Source organism: Saccostrea echinata, unplaced genomic scaffold (assembly GCF_033153115.1).
Source record: "Saccostrea echinata isolate AGI-Se365-2 ecotype Australia unplaced genomic scaffold, CSIRO_AGI_Sech_v1 ptg000030l, whole genome shotgun sequence".
Taxonomy (NCBI): domain Eukaryota; kingdom Metazoa; phylum Mollusca; class Bivalvia; order Ostreida; family Ostreidae; genus Saccostrea; species Saccostrea echinata.
The window spans coordinates 21,142,480-21,163,696 of NW_026889779.1; the positions used below are offsets into that span (position 1 = coordinate 21,142,480).

General features: G+C 33.7%; 1 protein-coding gene across 2 annotated transcripts in view; it reads right to left on the reverse strand.

The window, feature by feature from the left end:
- The window catches only part of LOC133197522 (arginine-glutamic acid dipeptide repeats protein-like), a 73,640-nt gene extending 53,908 nt beyond the window's left edge, over positions 1 to 19,732 (reverse strand). For both annotated transcript variants that reach the window (XM_061333599.1, XM_061333598.1), the window contains exons 1-4: positions 19,604 to 19,732; positions 17,707 to 17,917; positions 16,632 to 16,702; positions 10,056 to 10,161 (exon numbers count right to left, since the gene is read on the reverse strand). In XM_061333599.1, the coding sequence (XP_061189583.1) occupies positions 10,056 to 10,161; positions 16,632 to 16,702; positions 17,707 to 17,917; positions 19,604 to 19,720 (505 nt within the window). In that variant the 5' untranslated portion in view covers positions 19,721 to 19,732. The remainder of the gene's footprint in view (positions 1 to 10,055; positions 10,162 to 16,631; positions 16,703 to 17,706; positions 17,918 to 19,603) is intronic.
- Positions 19,733 to 21,217: the final 1,485 nt, after the last annotated feature.

The window sequence follows — 21,217 nt, forward strand, 5'->3', positions numbered from 1 at the left end:
TGGTATATTATACTGAATCTACACTACATGAGAATACTTGTATATATTAATTGAAAAATTGCAGTCCTAAGCTCTTGAAACTCTTGAAGAACAAAAATCCCTATACTTTTCTAACTATGACTGTATTCCCTTTGTGAAATCTCCATCTCAGCTGGGCCATATCTTGAACAACTTGAATATTCACCACAAGAAGACTCCTTGTCAGTTTGACAATTGTATCTCTGTAGTTATTTAGGAGATTCTTCCCTTACAAGTCAATATGTAAAACACTGGACATCCCTTGTAGCCCCATCCTAGCCCTGGGGGCCACTGTTTGAATAATCTTGAATCTTTAATATTTCAGAAAGCTTTATTTAAAAAAAAATATGTCATTTCCTGCCCTGTGTTTTTCGATAAGAAGTTTTTTTTAATGATACCACTCCATTATTCTATTTCTCATCTCCTGTGAACCTTCATTCAAATAAATTAGGAGCTCCATCATCCAAAGATACTTAAGCTTTGAGGTTTTGTATGAATGGAAATTAAAATTCACACTTGTATTATAAGAGTACTGATAGAAAACATGCTGCATTCAGATACTGTTAGAACTTGCTCTTCATTTAAGAGTTGACCATTTTCTACTCTGCTGTTGTGTATGATATCTATAGCATCTTTTTCCTTAACTTCAAGTGCTTCATCTATCAGCATTAATCCTGTGCTCCTATCAGGAACGTACTGAGACTGACAGACACACAGATTAGACATTTCCTGTGTATAAGTGTAATATATTTCCACAATGAAGCACTTTCCCTCTACTGTGTTCATTGTTTACATGACACTAAAAAGCAATTTTTAACATGATTCACTTGGTTCAACACTTGAAGTTTTAATCAAATATAAGCAATAGATTTACAAGGAAGTGGTAAACAGGTTTTTCTTTCAAACAAGAGAGCAGCTAGACAATTTAGTTCAATTTATATAGGTGTACTTTTTCTTGCTCTATACCACATTAACTTTCTATTAAACTAAAGCAACCTTAAAAATTCATTCAATCCATAGCATTTTTGGGAAGTAATGAGAAACATGATTCAACTAAACTCTGAATACATACTGAAATTTTTTCAAGAGTCCTTTCACAATCTAACCCCAGTGAAAGGCAAACAAAAAAATCTGAAATTTTTATAACCATCACACAAATAAAAGTTAAACGAATTCTATAGCATCAAAACAAGATGTGAGTCCTGATATCAAGGAAGTCAGTCAAGTTATAAGGATAACTATCTTGTGTTACCCAGTGTAGGATAACTAGCCCCAATAGAAGGGGATAACTATTTAGTGTTAACTACCTAGCATTACCCAGTGTAGGATAATTAGGCCCTTTAGAAAGGGAAAGCTATCTAGTGTTACCCAGTCTAGGAAATTAGCAACTACTGATGGGGATAACTATCTAGTGTTAAGTACCTAGTTATCCAGTGTATGATAAATAGACCCTATAGAAGGCGATAACCACCTATTGATAACTGCCTAGTGTTACCCAATGCAGAATAATAAGGTCCTATAGAAGGGGATAACTAGCTAGTGATAACTACCTAGTTTTACCTAGTGTTTGATAATTAAACCTTATAGAAGGGGATATCTAGTGTTACCACGTGTAGGATATGTCCTATAGAAAGAGATAAGAACCTACTGATCAGGGTTCTCACTAGGATTTTGCTAACTTGAGTCCCAGGACTCAAGATTTCTGACAAGGTTGCGTCCCAGCTAAATTTGATGCGTCCCAGAAAAATAATGTTGAGTCCCAACTGAATTATTGCAGTATCCTTCCATCCAAACATCAAAAAAAATCTTTCATTATTTTAATAGTCTGTTTACGAAATATTAATATATTCAAATATGTAAACTGGTGATGCATCCAAGCCATATTCTAAAATACAAACGTAATCATTTGCCATAAAAATAAACTTGGTTTTTATAAAGCTAAAATTAACTGTTGCATAATCAATTAGTACCCTAAAGTTGACTGTATACAATCACAGGTGTCATGTGCAATGAGGCGTAACTAATCCTGTCGGTCGTCTGCAGTGGATGAAATTCATGAGAAATTCATGAGATAATCAAGCCACATTGTGTATACAAGCAGTAATTATGGTTTCTAGATAAAACTCAAGATTCAAAAGTTTTTTTTTTTTTTTTTTTTTTTTTTTTTTTTAAACTGCTTTGTGTTTACAGCTATCGGAGTTTGGCATGCGACACTATTATGACTATCTTGTAATCAATCCCTGTTTAAAAAAAAATAGAAATAGGTACAAGAAAAGTTGTTTCTAGGATAAACTTTATGATTGTTACAGGAAGGTTTCGATTAAATATTTCTTTGACAAATCCTAACATCTGAAATCTCCGGTTTTCGAAAGCACCCGAATTTTCTCGCTGACGAGGACTCGTCCACTCATGAGTCCGCGGACGCATCGTTTTTAAGAACCTTGCGTCCCAAATAATTTTGGTGCATCCAGGACGCAGATTCTTGCGTTAATGAGAACCCTGACTGATAACTGCCTAATGTTACCAAGGCTAGGATAATAAGGCCCTACAGAAGGGAAATAACTTCCTAGTGATAACTGGCTAGTGTTACCCAGTGTAGGATAATAAGGTCCCACAGAAGGGGATAACTACCTAGTGATAACTGCCTAGTGTTACCCAGTGCAGGATAATTACTAGTAGCCCCTATAGAAGGGAATAACTATCTAGTGTTAACTACTTATTGTTAACCATTGCAGGATAATAAGGCCCTACAGAAGGGGATAACTAACTAGTGATAACTGCCTAGTGTTTGTTACCCAGTGTAGGATAATTAGGCCCTATGGAAAGGGATACTGTTAACATACTTATTTTAGTGGTTATCATATATTATCACCTTTCACGCTGCTTCTTTTCCACTCATTTATGCACAAGCTAATATACGATTAAAATCAACATACATGCCATTGTTAAAATTTTAGTGCACTAATTTATGATTGTGCTAGTCAGTTGAACAGGGTGAATGTGCTAGATTTTGAGTGCACTAATTTTTGTACATTTACAGTTATTATAACCTCCTAGTGATAACTACCCAGTGTATGACGATTAGGTCCTATAGGATCTTATAGAATCTCATAGTGATAACTACCTAGTGTTATCCAGTATATTATAATTAGGTCCTATAGGATCTTATAGAATCTCCTAGTGATAACTACCTAGTGTTACCCAGTGTATGATAATTAGAACTTATAGGATCTTATAGTAAACTCCTAGTTATAACTACCTAGTGATAACTACCTAGTGTTACCCAGTGTAAGATAATTAGGCCCTATAGGATCTTATAGTAATCTACTAGTCATAACTACCTAGTGATAACTACCTAGTGTTACCCTGTGTAGGATACTTAGGTCCTACAGGATCTTACAGTAATTTCCTAGTGATAACTACCTAGTGTTATCCAGTATATTATAATTAGGTCCTTTAGGATCTTACAGTAATCTCCTAGTGATAACACTACCTAGTGTTACCCAGTATATTATAATTAGGTCCTATAGGATCTTATAGTAATCTCTTAGTGATAACTACCTAGTGTTACCCAGTGTAGGATAATTAGGCTCTATAGGATCTTATAGTAATCTTCTAGTGATAACTACCTAGAGTTACCCAGTGTAGGATAATTAGGCTCTATAGGATCTTATAGTATAATCTCCTAGTGATAACTACCTAGTGTTACCCAGTGTAGGATAATTAGGCTCTATAGGATCCAGCAAAGGATTAACTCTCGTCAGCCCTAATGTCCTGATAACCATGAGATAGGACAAGCAGCATATTTAACATCAATAATAGAGTTCTGTTACAGGAAGACATCTGAGCTGCAGGGATCAAAGCTGAATATGAAGACTGCTATTATTTCATCTCTACAAATAGCTATCAAGTAGTGGTATGGTAATATGAAATGCAATTTCCATATTGACTGAATAACTGCAGGGCCAGTCTAACGAAGAGGCTGGATTCCTGTTAATGATCGGATTTTTTTTTTTTTTTTTTTTTGCTCCATCAGGAATGAGTTTTTGTATTATTCTCATACTTGGTTGACACCATTAATTGATATTCATATAAATGAAAATGCATTTTTTTTCTGCATATAGATTTGTAAATTAGTTAATCAGTTTATATATATTGTACACATAATTACCTGCACCACAATGAATATACTTCCAGTGATAAGAAAATAAGAATATTACCCAGTCTTATAGCAGAAATGTTTACTTTGCTTTAATCACAACTCTATATCATAATATAGACATCCACTTCAACAAGGGAAATTGATACTTTACTTAATTAATTCTTTATTAAATAACTTTAAGCCATACGACCCATTAGCATAGAAGAAATGTTACTATATTATACATATGCATTTTAAGAATCTATATGATTGGTGAGTATGGCAACAATATATAAATCTATATTGTTATTTATGTTGGAAATGCTCTGCACATGTATGCCAGAATGGGGGGTTCACTACTGGGCAAAATAACATAACAATTATCTGTGACATCTAGCTTGGTGGTCAGGTTGGTTATTGCACAATGTGCACTTCTAGACTAGCATGGGTTAATTTACGTTTGGTCCATGTTCCAATCGGTTCAGTTCAAATCAACAGGCTCTTGAATTCTCCATCTTCTTTCAGATCTTATACATGAGTAATCCTTTATCAATGCAGCTCAGAAATACATTGATTGATTGTATGTTGTTTAAAATCTCTTCACATTCTAGAATTTTTCACTCATACAGAGATGTCACCATTCAGTGATGGGCTTCAAATTTAGACCTTTACTCGGCACTCAGCCCTAGGGCCATTAAGCAATGAAGAACCTTTATCGGGCCATTGCCTGCTGTGACACAGGGCCTTAGTTTAAAAGGTTTCATCCAAAAGACCTGCAATTTCACTTCAAAATGCTAAGGGCTTAGCAAAGGAACAGTTGCTACCTATTTCTTATCGACTTAGGTCTGTTGCGGCCTGGGCTTGAACCCACAACCTTCCGATCACAGAGCAAACATTCTACCAACTGAGCTACCAGGATGGTAGGTCATGATTACAAAAAAAAATTAAGTTTCCAAATTTTTTTTTTTTCAACATTTTTTTTCCTCATTAGTACAAAAAAATTTTTGTTGGAAACTTAATTAAACTGAGCATCTGATAAATAATTACATGATGGTAAAAACAGGTCATAGAAAAGACTACCAGCAGACACAGATATGTCTAGGATTTAGGTCCATCTGGCTTTTTGATGCACAGATTCAGCCTGCATGTGTGATTGTTTATAGAGATATAAACTCTCTATCTTCAGAGTTATGATATATAGTCTAAGCAAAGACTCCGCTTCCTATTGATACAGTCTGGTAAAGAAACATGAAAATGGTATTTAATACTTCTTGGAAAAAGTTTCTAACCCATGCAATGCATCACTACCATTTTGTATCACATGACTTTAGCATGATTTACCTATCAATGCAGTGGATTATAGGTCTGAAATTGCTTTATCTAGAACACCCTATCATAACCCCCTCAGCTGGAGATGATGATAAGTTCTGACAAACCCTTATCTCTCAGCCCTCTGTTTATCTTATTTATTATTAGCACTTTGTCTAATAAAGCACTCTTCCTTTCTGTTTCAGGAGGCAGTTTATTCAACATCATTTTCTGGAGACAGAATGGTTTTGTGGTTATATTCAGACTAGACACTCAGAACACACCAGAAAAAAAGAGCAGTGAACAGATTGAGAGTTAGATAGGTGTAACTTTCTTTATATTCCCCCCGCAGTGCATTACTTCCTCCTGTGGAGTATTACTGCATGATCCCCATTGTCTCTCAGTGACTTACTGATCGCCACCCTAGAGAGTTTTCATTTGTTGTTAAAATCTGACAACAAACCAAATCCAGTAACCATATTTGTGAGAAATTATCACTACGCAAACATTAAATTCATTGATTACTTTTTAGCCAGCATGTTAAACATGCATTAATCTAAGCGAATTGCTCTTTTCTCAATACACTATTCAAAACATGTCCAAACTGATTGAATTAGCATTCTACGAGAACAACTGGGATTACATTAGATACACACATTTTGTTTCCGGGGAGCTGAATGCTCTCTAGACAGACACTGATTAACTTGGGTGGGATGCAATAACCCTATGCTTTAATTGATACATCAATACAAGTTTATTCACTCACTCTAAAGTTTATGTGATATTCTGATCACAACATCTCAGCAAAAGAAAACAGATTTTTGATTTGTTGCTGCACCTTTGGGAAATGCTAGAAGAAGCAATGGAAGTTGTTTTGCACATTAAAAGCCATCTGAAAACATATCAAGTGTGAAATAGCATTTTTGAAAGAGCAATGAAATTCAATCTCTAATGGAAGGAATTATCAGCTTAACAGATTTTTTTTTATTTTCTGTTTATCATGGCTTAATTTCAAATGTTAAAGATACCATCTTACTCAAAGCATACAAAAAATTAGCTAAGCATTCCTTTTCAAACACAAGCCAAATCCTGAAAAAAAATGTCTGTGCAATATTCATAAAATAGACAAGGCATGCAGGTGGCTGGTGTTATAGCCCTGTGTATATATACAAGTTGATATCTCTTGTACACATTCTATGTGGAGTTACACTGTTTAGTGAATCAATAAAATTATCCAAACAGATTTGATATCTCTCACCATACATACATTCCAGAAATACTCTACACCATTTCAGTAAGCCTGCCTATTTTGTCAATAGTAAATTATTAGTCTGACAACTTTACAATGGCAATTACATCAAATAATAATCAGGATCTTCGTTTCTTGTGTTTATATATACATTTGCAAATAACTCTGATACCTGAGGACATAGAGCTGTTAAGAGGGGCTCAAATTTTTTAAAAATCTATTATGTACTTTCCAAATTGACAACAATGGTCTTTATATTATACCTTTACTGTTTACAATTTTTTTTATTTAAAAAAAAAAAGTTGCTTTTCTTCATTTTCATGACCTTGGGGAGCCTATAATCCTACCGAAGAGTCACACAGAATCAAAAACATTAAAATTCTAATGATACTTCCAACCACCATATCATCACCTATTCCCCTTCTAAATAAAATTGATTTGAGGGAGGAGAGTTCTAGAAAAATTTACAGAAAATTCCCCCAATACAGCACATTGAAACCGTTCAGAGATCTCCCAAATTTAGTACCAGCATCCTTTGCAAGCAAAATTACACAGACATCAATTCTGAACAAATTGACAACCAACAAAAGCATAATCAATTCGCAATTGCCAAGGGACAGCATATGAGGTAAAATCCCATCAACCAAGTTAGCATGCCATTACAAAGAGAGAAAAAAAACAGCAGTCCACCACAGGCTAACTTTTATGTTTTCACAGGATTTTGTTGTTGTTGCCAAATCTATCTGATGTTAAGAAAGAATTGAACAGAGGAAATATAAGATGTTCACCAGCACTGATCAATTATCGCTGTGCTTTGTAACTCGGTATGGAGCCCCCTGTATACCTTGCTTTAATATCTGATCTGGGTATTATTGGATGTATTGGCAAAAACTGTTATTGCACTAACTTCATGACATCAATATAATCATTTAAGAGCCTCTTCAAATGTCATTGATTTGCCTGTCTAGAATATCATAGTAATTCTTACAAGGAAAGATTGAGATTTAGAAATTAAAAAAAAACCATCAAAGAAATCCAGCTTCCTTGGGTTTTAAAAACAGTTTAATATATGTTTACTGAATTCATTAATAAACAAAATGTTTCTAGGAAAACACTTGAATTACCAAAGGTCTGTAAAAATAATGCACATTTAAGTGACTTTCTGCAGAACTGTAGAGCTTGACAAGGGGGTACTTAGTAATTTACAACATCTGTTAACAAGAATAATGTTAGCTACAATATGGAAAGTGAAAATTAAGGAGCACCTCATCAGCTGTATTTATAATTTATAATGCAAGACAACAGCATTTTATTTTATCACTCAGAACTACATAGACGGTTTTCTAAAAATCTCATGAGTACCATAAATATACCGTTATCAGGTGTACAGCATTTAGTTTTTAGGGGTGCAGCTCTATCAATCATAATGGTTGTAGGAAATGAATTGATCTAAAGAATCAAATCCTAAAACAAAAAATAATTTTAAAATCAATTTCTTGGTTTATGGGGAAAAATCTAAACTTCCTCTGTGGTCTGAAAACATATATATATATTGATACAGTATCTCACCAGTATAGCAGAATATGGTATAAAGATATTACAAACATGCAGTTTTGCAACCAATGGCTGAACACTGATCTGACAGAAAACAGCAGGCTAGTTTTGATGGATTCTAATTTCCTTGATTTTTGCGAGTTTATGAATTTGCATTTTTTCTTCAATAAATCAAAATTTAAAAGAAAATCATACATGTAAATAATGATTGAAGAAACTTGATTGTAGGTAAAGATGTATGTATATGTACACTTGGAAGGCAGTATCAATTGAAATGGTTGTTTTCTATAACAGTTAAGCACCCTACAATTTGAAAGCATTATCTCCCTTTATCATGCTCACAAAATAAATCCAGAGGCAGTAATTCTCTACAATAAGGACACAATCCTATAAAACAATCTTGCTCTGTATCATATCATTATAAATCAGAAATTGGTCAAAATCACATGAAACTCAGAAGTTTCTGTAACTCATCAGTAAATATAGTAAATTGCTGCAAAGTGTCAAACATCACATCAAAAAGTCTGGAAATCTGAATTCCTCAAAGACAGACAAACAGACAGAGCCATACCAAGTTATGTCCAATTATACACACGACTTCTCTCAGCATTGCATTGGTCTAAATAGTACACTGGAGTCACACACAGGGTTTGACACTAAGGCACGTCCGACCGACCCTGTCTAGTAAATAAGTGGTCCGGTCGTGTAAAATGTTTGTGAACTAGACCGACTGGTCGCGTGTATGAAATAAATGATAACCCTCATTTCAGTCTTTCAAATAAATATTTCTAAAAAGTTTTTTTTATTTTTATTTTTTTTTAAATTCTTATTTGTCTGATAGTAAACATCACCCATCGCTCTGTAAAACAAAACTTCCCTGCATTACACAATAGCTATTTTTAGTCCGGCTGTAATAGACAAGTTGCGATGGGAACTAGCTTCGTTTAGTATTTAAAATTAGTATGAAGTTATTGAATAATATATTTTTTAATTCACAATGAATTTATATTTCGGGTAATTATTTTTATACTAAGTTCATTGATTGTTCCTTAATTAAGTCTTAAAATATTTGTATGTCATGCTTAACCCGACCTGCTAGCGACCTATGGAAGAGTCTTAACAGGTGCGAGAGACGGTATCTTTATTGAAGTATGGTTTCAAAACTTTTTTCCATTATAATTAGCAGTTTATAAAAAGTCAATTTTCAAGTTTGGTCAGGATTTTATGGTCAGGGCTAGTAAAAATTATTGGAAGTAGCCCTTCTGGTCTAGTACTCATAAAAGTTGATGTCAAACCCTGACACATAACAGTTTTAGTTTTACATGTACTGACTACTGTCCTTTTTAAACGCACTATTTTAAGCATGTTTCTTGCACCAGGACTTTGAAACTACTGGCACTGTCTGCAGATACCTACAGATTAAATGTCTACATTACACACTGTATTTGGTGTTTTCGTCTTGCATCAGGCATTAGTAGACATTGTCTACAAGTAAGTAGACCTGTCTACAGGTATAACACACTCACTACCTACAAATTAACTGTCTAAAATACTCACTATTTTCAGTATGCCTGTCTTGCACTAGGAGTTGGAAGACGCTGTCTACAGATCAGTAGACACTGTCTACAGGTATAATACACTCACTACCTACTGATTGTCTACATTACTCACTATTTTCAGTATGTCTGTCTTGCACTAGGAGTAGGTAGACACTGTCTACAGATAAATAGACACTGTCTACAGGTATAATACACTTACTACCTACAGATTGTCTACATTACTCACTATTTTCAGTATGCCTGTCTTGCACTAGGAGTTGGTAGACGCTATCAGGAACTTCTGAGGACCTGAAGTACCACTTGATTGTTACCACCAATGTATCCTTCTTTGTCTACAAAAAAGGCTTGAGTGTTTTAATGACAAGCTTAGCAATTTTCTATGGCTTTTACTGGTTCTCATCAGGCTATTATATAGTTATACAGCAAATTATGAATTCAAATAGCAGCCATTTCCCATTGCCTTTTCATAATGTCATCAGTAATGTACTGTCAGTGTAGAAAATTATATGCATTTGCTCTCAGGATAAAGATCAATGGCAAGTGAAGGCCCCCGCTAATCAAAATTACACACGACTTGTTACCAAGTCTGCCACAATACACTGTACATCTCTAGCTATTTGTTTCTACTTACTCGTCTGACACATATCTACCACTCCTGGTAAAAACCAAACAAAAACCGAAAAGATGTCAACCTTCTTAAAATCTGGTTGTCACTCCATCAAACGTGTAAATCTTTATTAATGTAAGTCTAATAGGATTCAAAGCAAATAACTCAGTTAGAAAGTCTTAGGTGTATGAGATTGTGAAGTTAAAACATCCCTGGGGATAAAAAGCGGGGCCCAGTATATCATCTCTCTACCTAAACCCCTATTGATTTAAACCAGTGTTGAATTCTCAGGTAAAGTTATCTGGCAATAGCAAATGCCTGCTCCGTGTAATAAAACCCTGCTGTTTAGCACGCAAGCATAAAATATTGATGCTCAGTGATAAATGGCAACGTCAGTACGCTACAATGGGCCGAATGTGATATTAAGTCTCAGTGTCTGATCTTCATTAAACCCTCGCGATTGAAAATCAGTCAAGTATTAATGCACATCAGCGAGATAGCCTACCAGCAATTAATCAGTAATTAACACTTCAAGATAGCACTGTTGAAAAAATAATCTTTTATCATCATAATTTTAATACCATAAATATAATTTCAATTAGGAATTAATATATAACCACTTGTAATTGCACAAGATAATGGATTAAAGGCAAATGTGCTTTCAATTTTGTTCATGAAATAACAGTTTGATTTTTCCATGTATTTGCTATTTGGTGATAAATATTTGCCTTTGTTTGCATGTATACACATAGAAAGACTGCATTAAAGTAAGTATTTTGTTTGCACCTAGTTTTCTCAGATCAGACAAGGGAAAATGAGCTTTCATAAACATTTATTCAGGCTAGGCAGAAGTTTGAAGTCCCATAATCTATAAGTTTCAAGTCCTTTTTTTTCTTAAATAAGACAGAAATACACTTCTGTCTAACTTAATAGCAGCTTGAGACCACCTAATTATAAAACATTCAATGAATAGGGTACCTTACTTGTTCATTTCAAACTATCAAAACCTTTATCTGGCTCTTGTCAGTCACATCAGATTGTCAGTCTAAAAGGCTAGTCTCATAATCAATAGTTTTCTTCTACTCTAAAGCTGTGTTACAAGGGAGGTAACCCTGTCTTATCATATTCTACAGAGTTTTCTATATTATGAAAGAATTGTTTGACAGTTTCTAATATGGCTCAGTGATTTACACTGATCATGAACAGTGTATGTAACAATGTTATTATATTCCTTCCTTGTTTTTATTCCTTAAAAAAAAATTGTGGTCCAATCACTTACAAACATCTTACCTCTGTGCTTTTACTGGTATTTAAAAATGTAACTGGTTTGAACTAAACTATGTTTAAAATTTTTTTTTTTAAAAGAACAATATTCCCACTTATTTAGTAAAATTATGCCCTCTAATGATGTTCTTTATTAATTCTGTATGATTTCTTATCCATCACAATTTAATAAACTGTGTCTGAGCAAAGCATTGATTATTGGTAGTAGTGATTAATGAGGATTTTGTCACGTGTTACACTAACACAGCTATTTACAAAAGATGTTTAAAGTCTGAAGTCACAATAAAAATGCAAACAATTTTGACAATGAAAAAATATACAAGTCACAAGCAGGTGAAAATAGCTGATGTAAAATGCAAACATTGTTACAAATGTACCACACTAAAGGATTTTTTTTTAATATGAATTCCACTCAAAATAAATTTCGAAGAAAAGAGAATCCTAAGATTACTAGACTGGTGCATAATTACTTATCAAAATCCTACAGGAATTAGTTTTAAAAACAAAATCTCATTATTAAAAAATATTTTTACTATCAATACCATTTAAATTATAAATTTGGGCAATCATATCAAATAGCAAGTGAGGGGTCTTTTTCATGAAATTCAATGTAAATCACCTCCTGTTTTGGTAACACATTAACAACACTATAACTTGAGTACAATTTCAGTGATTACATAATTAATTATTAATTTTTCATATAGCCTGAACAAACACGATACAAAGCAGTGGCATTTTACATTAAATGCAAATTAAAACCACAAATTTTCTCTTACTCCAACTACATTAATATCATCCTTATGAGGTTCTTAATTATCACCAATATTCCACAAAAGCAAGGAAATATCCCAGATGTTCACTTTATGTTCTTTGTAACACTAAGCCTACACAGTTTTGTAGGAAAGAATGAAAATATCTGCATGAAATCAACAGATTTGTAAATGATTGGGTGATCAATCAGGATTACCAGAAAAAAGTCTTTCTTCACCAGTCAGTCACACAGAGCAAAGATTATTGTCCTTTAAACAAAAATACAAGGAAATGCTTAATATTGCTAGATTGTTGAATCACAGTTTGATGCAATGAAATCCTGTTTTGGACCTCCTAACTACCTAAAACCAAAGCATGTCCTGCACATAATTTTCAACTTCACAGGTAAAAAGTTAAATATCAAAACATTATAATGTATTCAAAATATTGCATCCTAATTCATTTTCATTTGAAATATACAAATGAAGTTATGTTAGGTCATCCACAACGATGGCTATAAATACATATCACTGTTTGAGTTGAAGGTCAAAGGTCAATGCCTTGGCAAAATCTGGTGGCAGTAGAAAATATCTCATCCTGATTAACCATCATGTAAATTTAAAAAATAATTCTTAATAAGTCTTCCCCACCAGTAGAAAAACATGTTTAATCTTCCTGAAATAAAGATCAAGGTCATCTCAAATCATAGTATTGTTTTAGACTATACAAATGTATATGCTTATAATAGGTCACCTACACCATTCCTTACACCACCTTCACTGCACATTCTTGCCACTGTACATGCACAACCTATGTAAGATAATCGTATTGACCTTTGGTTCCAGTGCAGTTTAATTTTTTAACATTATTTTGTGTAATGAATTGTTATAAAGGAGAGGACGTTCTAAGTTTTAAGAACTTGTGTCCGATCCTTTTGTTGTAATATCTAAATAATAAAATATGTTCAAATCATTCTTGCCAAGCAATTTTTTTAAGAAAACAAATAAGAATACAATGACATTAAGTATTTTTCCTTTGAAGAATACATTTCAAAAAGAAGGCACCCCTTGGTTCAAAACAGCTCCAACTATAAATTTACTATCAGATACTGCTTCTTACATAACAAAATTGAAGGGGTGGTGATAATAATGAGGTGGGGAAATTTTCCTTAAATAATAAGAGAGTTGTATTCTTTCACAATTAGCAGTATATAACCTTTCTTTTAAAACAGCTAATCACCTTCTTTCATCTACTCTTTTCACCATTTTGACAGTCTTAACTAACCCAAACTAGATGAAAAGAGCACTGATAGAAACAAATCTGAATCTATACTTCTGTATATTAAGAACATTTCCATTTAGTTTGACAATTTGTATCCTTGTACTTCTTGAGAATTTTTTTTTAATTATAGGTAATTGTTTCACGTTAATGTATAAAACATTAACCTTCCCCATTTATTATACCCTATTGGCCTAGTTTCTATTATCTGAAAAAATTCGATTCTACAATGCATAATAATTCTTGCACAATATTAAACAAGTATATGTAATCTTTTGTTTCTTGAAAAAAAAAAGTTTACCTCCATTATTTACAATAAACTAATTTAAATAAGGCCTAGGAAAAAAATATGTTTTCACTTTCCTGACTAACCCTAATTTATAGTGCAGACCCTAATTTTTTTTTTTTTTAAATGCTTTTGTCCCATGCAAGAGCAACTTGGGTGAAATAGTCGCCAACTTCGCAAGCTTTTCAAGACAGAGAGAAGTTTCAGTCGCCTTTCTACTTTCTTTTACAATTATAAAATCATCTTCCTTAAATTAAACAAGAGGCCCAAGGGCCTTAACAGTCACCTGAGTATAAAACAACAATCCACAGAAGATCCATAGAGTATAAAATAAACTGATAGAAGAAGCTTTTGTAAATCTTTGATTGTCCCTTGTGGCCCCACCCTATCCCCAGAGTCCAGAGTCATGATTTGAAAAAACTTGAATCTATACTAGCTGAGGATGTTCCCATGTAAATATACCAATCAAGGCTTTGCTGTTCTTGAGAAAAGAATTTTTTCAATTTTTAATGATTTTTTCTATGTAAAACTTTGATCATATTAAAATGACTAATCATGGCTTTGCAGTTCTTGAGAAGAAGAAATTTTTCTATATATTCCTATGTAAGACTTTGATTCCCCATTGTGGCCTCACCCTACCCCCGGGGGTCAGGATTTGAACAAACTTGAATCTACACTACCTGAGGATGCTTCCATATACTGTATTGACCAATCATGGCTTTGCTGTTCCTGAGAAGAAGATTTTAAAAGATTTTTCCTATATATTTCTACGTAAAACATTGATCATCCACTGTGGCCCCACCCTACCCCAGGGTGTTATGATTTGAACAAACTTGAATCTACACTACCTGAGGATGCTTCCATATAAATATGACTCATCATGGCTTTGCTGTTTTTGAGAAGAAGATTTTAAAAGATTTTTCCTATATATTTCTATGTAAACTTTGATCATCCATTGTGGCCCCACCCTACTCCCGGGGGTTATGATTTGAACAAACTTGAATCTACACTACCTGAAGATGCTTCCACATAAATATGAGCAATCAGGGCTTAGCTGTTCTTGAGAAGAAGATTTTTAAAGATTTTTCCTATATATTTCTATGTAAAACTTTGATCCTCCATTGTGGCCCCACCCTACCCCTGGGGGTTATGATTTGAACAAACTTGAGTCTACACTACCTGAGGATGTTTCCATACAAATTTCATCTTACCTGGTCCAGTGGTTCTTGAGAAGAAGATTTTTAAAAGATACCATTAATTTTTCACTAATTCTTAATTATCTCCCCTTGGAAGAAGGCGTGGCCCTTCATTTCAACAAACTTGAATCATCTTTACCCAAGGATAGTTTGTGGCAAGTTTGGTGGAAATTGGCCCAGTGGTTCTTGAGAAGAAGTCGAAAATGTGAAAAGTTTATGCACGACGCACACCCGCACGCCAACGGACGAAAACAGATAGCAATAGGTCACCTGAGTCACTCAGGTGACCTAATTAGAGAAAAGTGTAATAAATAGTCCCCCATAAAGCCGTTTTCACAGCAACAGTTCTGAAAATCTCGGCAGGTATCATCATGGGATCGTATGTAAATTATTGATGCAACACATCTTGTAAATGACCACCGATGTTTTGTTATTAGTTATTAAAGTACTTTCATGCAATTTAAGACACTTAAATGATATACTGATTATAAAACATGAGAGATGTAAATAAGCTAATTGTATAAACATGCATTACGGATATAAATAGACGGGTTAAACTAATTCCCATAAAGGCACGAAAAATGTCATCCAACATTTTTTCCTAATCTTTTTTTATTATTCTCTCAATAACATAGGTCTAATCAAGAGAATATTTTTATTCATTTGTTTTACTTAATTTTAATACATAAAGTACAAATATAAACATTTAAGAAAACAATTTAACCCCCCAACCCAACATATGTCCACTAAATTGAAAACTCAATCATGAATATAATAATGATTTTTTTTTCTAGGTAGATTTGAATAAGAGTTTTATTACAAAGTTTAAATTCATTTCATATCTAAACATATTATGTGAAACTTTTTTTTGAGTGTTAAAAAAATTGAAGAGTGGGGTGTCTGTTGTTTATGGTAGAAATATATAGTCTCCCTGATTTTCAAAACTTCTTCCTGATTTGTTGCGAGGGAGAAGTGAAGTTTCTCTAAAGTATGGGTCTAGTTTAGTCCCTGTCATGTATGAAAAATTCTACTATAAATTTAAGTCACATTAGTGTTATTTCTACAGATTTTTTGATAAAAGAAGTAAAAAAAAAAAAAATAAAAATTGCCTACCTACCTACCCTAATTTTTTTCTGCCTGAAAGCGGAAACAGACATTTCTTTTTCTAGACCTAATTGTTTATGTATATATACATGTACAGTAAAAATTGCTTATAGGGAAGTCCTAAGGAAATGAATTTTTAGTTCTACAAAACCAAATTTATTTATATACAGTATATATATTAAAAAGTGTTATGATATCATAATGAGGGATGGGAAAAAAATAACTTCCTTGTAACAGAGATGTCTTTATATACAAGTTCCTTATAAGTGTTTTACAAGTGTTACTGTATATATTTACCAGTCTGAATTCTTTGATGCTGCACACATAGTAAGGATTATCCAGCCTAGGGTTTTCCAGGTAGATTGTGTCTGTAATGGTAACATGAACAAGTACATATCATAACAAGAGGCCCATGGGCCACAATGCTCACAAGAGTCACTATGGCACTCCTTTTCTTCAGATTTTTTACCTATAATATATTGTTCAACCATTTTAGTCCTACCCTACCCCCAGAGGTCATGATTTTAACAAATCTGAATCTACACAACCTGAGGGTGCTTTCATATCAATATGACTAATCATGGCATTGCTGTTCTTGAGAAGTAGCTTTTTAAAGTTTTTCCCCTATATATACGTATGTCAAACTTTGATCACCCACTTGGGTACCACCCAGGGATAATGATTTTAACAAACTTGAATCTACACCAACTGAGGATGCTTCCATGTCAATATGACTAATCATGAGTCTTTGATCTGCAACTCTGTTGTTCTTGAGAAGAAGATTTTTAAATATTTTTTTCTCAATAATCCTATAAAATGTTGATCGCCAATTATGGCCTCACCCTTCCCTAGGGAATCATGATTTAAACAAATTTGAATCTACAATATGTAATGAAGCTTTCTGACCAGTCGTTCTTGAGAAGAAGATTTTTAAATGACCCCATCCAATTTTCACTACTTATTTATTAACTCCCCTTGAAACACAACATGACCCTTCATTTCAACAAATTTGATTCTCTTTCACCAAAGGATGCTCCGTGCCAAGTTCGGTTGAAACTGGTCCAGTGAGTCTAGAGCAGATGAAAATGTACAAAGTTTACAGACACCACAACAACAGACAATGGACAAATTTCAATCAGAATAGCTCAATTCAGCTCAGGTGAGCTTAACAAGCTCTATATCCAATATGAAATCCACAATGCTTGCCATACATCTAATTTTTTTTTTTTTAATTGTTCTAACCATAATAAACTACTATCTTTCTTACACTAGAATTTAAATTACTAGATGAAAAAACATTAAAATATCTTCTAAAAGTGATGTCATACTAGGATACTCTACTGCAAAGCATAATAAGCTAACAGATACAAACCACCCTGTCTGTATGTCACCCCGTTCTCTGCAGTGTATGAGGAAATCTGGTCCCCAATTTTTGTGATAAATCCTGAAGCCTGCCATTTGGACCCTTTCCTGCCCTTTCTGATGGGAATGACCACGGGGGAGGGTTGGGGAAGGGGCGGGGCCTCAACAACAGTATGCATCTCTTCTCCTTCCTCCTCTTCTTCACACTTTATTTTCATCTCCTTCATTAAAAAAAAAATGGCAGTCGTAAAAAAAAAAATATTAATTTGGGCTAATCCAAAAGAAGATATGATAATTGACAGAGTGTACAATAGTGATAAATTATGTGTGACTGTCACAACTATTTCAATATACAGTGCATGAAAACCTTATACTGACATCCGTGGAGAGATGGACTAGGGAATATCAGAGAAGAATTACTTCATTAATACAAATCTTTTAATTACTCTCTGACATTAGTATAATTAATTGTCAATTACTATGTAAAAACACATTTCCATATTCTATTTCTTTAAAAAAAGTTCTAGCGACCATAAATTCTCCATTTTAGATCATGCATGATGATGCTGATGAGCTAAAACTCTACATTCCAATGATGGCTATTATTTATATTGATATACCACAATAGTATCACTATAATATTTCTAAAAATATACGAAAGTAAAAACTCTCCTAATTAGCAGCCATGATGTGTTCTATAACTAAGTATTGGCCTGTATTGCACTGTTATTATGCTGTTGACCAAGTATTAATGAAGCAATCAAAAAGGCAAAGCGAAGACATTAACCTTTCTGAGTTGACCTTAAAGCGATTTAGAGCATTTTCTTCATCATGTCATGAATCTGTCATTTCTTCCTTCTCTGATTCAATATCATTAGATAAAACAGTTTCATAATTTTTTTTCACATTTTTTTCTGGCCAGTCTTATAAATTTGTAGGGAAGACTTGTGACTTGAAACCTTGGCTATTCTGACAATATTCCAAATATATATGATGCTTAAACGAGTCAAAATCTTAAATTCTCCATCAGCATACATCAGTATTGAGATCATGTGAGATTGCATAGCAATCCCAGAATTCAATCAGTCGTGGAATTTTACACTCTATATGTGGATTTAACCTTGTTTTATGACCTTAATAGCACATTTTAGCAATTTCTGTTGAAATCACAAACACTCAAGCCATTCATTTAGCTATTTAATGAATTGAGAAAATAATAAATATTAATACATATACATATCATAGCTTGTTGGAGATTATCATGCAGAAACAATATCCATTGACTGGGTGAACAGGTTGGTCATGCAGGCCTGACAAAGATCCTCATGAAGTCAGAGCACCTTCAGCACTAGGTCAAATACAGCAAAACAAGCATATAGCGAAGTGCCACAGACCAACAATTCATTATAAACATAATTTGTTCTATCATTCATTTCACATCACATTTTTAAACCATTGAGGAATGAAAATCACTTCACTGTAAGTGTTAATTCATTATAAGCCTGTTTGCTATAACCATGTTTCACTGTATTTCATTTTGCCTATGAAATCATATCAAATAACAGTTGATCAGTCACTTCCATGCATACAGTATCCTGAATTTCCTCTGTCGGGATCAATGTTGTCTATTTACACGGACACCCTAAACTTCTGTGTTTCTTTTTACTAGAACCCACTGAAGTGCTGAATAATTTTGTTAGTACAATTTATTCTAATTACCTACATAACTCTAAATAATTCTGTGATAGTTTGTAGATCCTAACAGGGAAGTTTGTAAACAAATGCCCTCAGAATGACATAAATTAATGCAAGATATTCATAATTTTTTTTTACTTTTCACAGAATAACGTATACCCGAGGCTGTTATAATAAAAAGAGGGTGCTACGGCATCAAGTCAGCAAATTACCTGGAACTCCTTCACAGTCGGACTGACACTGAAATTGGTAGCTGGTTTACGGGGCTTTGGGCTGTGGGTTCGTCCTTTACTTTTGCCAATTCCACTGCGGTCAAATTTTTCCTTCATCTTCTTCACACACTTGAAATCAATAACATTTTATCATGACAAAGGATTTTCTAAAATGCCACATTTTTCCATACGAGATATCAATGTCTTATATCTGATATATATTTTTATATATTAAAGAGCTGTGATTTCACTGGTGATTCTAACATATTGTAGGTGTGATAATATGGTTCTCATGTACAGGTGATTGTTACACCTTACATTTTCCTTCTTCCCTATCTAACCATCTGACAAAGATATTCAAGTCTAATTATATAACATCTCAATTAACACAAAACGTGTGTTTACAACTGTTAAAATAATGAACAATGGGCTTACCTTAGGAAATTAAAGATAGGTAAAAGTCAGAAAACAGAACAGATCTATCAGTTTTAATAAGATGAATTTATTATGCAGATGGAGATTCTATGCATAATTACAATATATTATACAATTAAATATGAATGGATTGATTTTTTTGTGAAGACAACAAGTTATAATTATAGATTTCTATATGATACAAAATCAAGTAATCATGTTCACAATGTTATAATACAAATAAGCAGAAACATAAAAAACATTATTCATGTCTCTCAAATACGTAAACATATTTGCAACTTTGGTCCCTATAAAGCTTATAGTAGTTGCTCTAAAAACTTTAACGTAGTCATTCATCCATAATATGTAGGTCAGATCTAGCTTCCAAAGCATGTCTGAAAGTATACATCCCTAGATGCATCACCCCTACACATTTGGTCACCATAAAGCTTATAATTACTTGGGAATGGACTTGCTCCAAAAACTTTATCCTGGTCACTCATCAAGTAAATGTGGGTCATATCCATCTTCCAAAGCAAGTCTGGTAGTGTATAAACCTAGATGCATTTTATGTGCAATTTTGCACTCTCTACCATCGGCTCATACATTCACCTCTGTCATCATCCATGCAAGTTTTGTCACCAAAAGGTTTAATTGCTTGGGAATGGACTAGCTTGCTCCAAAAAGCTTAACCTAGTCACTCATCTGGAAAATGTAAGTCAGATCCAGCATCCAAAGTGTGGCTGGTAGTGTACATCCCTAGATGCATTATCAATGTTAGCTTAGTTACTATGACTATAGGGCTTATACATGTAGTAACCTGGTATGGACTTGCTCAGTTACTCATCCAAAAAGTGTAGGTCAAATTCAGTCTTTGAAGCATGTCTGGTATTGTCCATCCCTGATGCATCATCTTTGCAAGTTTGGTCACCATAGGGCTTATCGATACTTCAGAATGGACTTGCTCTAGAAACTTTAAACTGGTCACTCATCCAGAAAATGTACATCATACAGCATCTGAAGTAAGTCTTTTAGCATACATCCCTAGATGCATCATCCATGCAAGTTTGGTCCAGGTACTGTAGGGCTTATAGTTACTTAGGAATGGACTTGCTTTTACCAGGATGACAATGCTAGCTAACACAGACATCAACACCAGAGGAATGACATATAAGCTCATCTCAATTTTGTCAAGGTGAG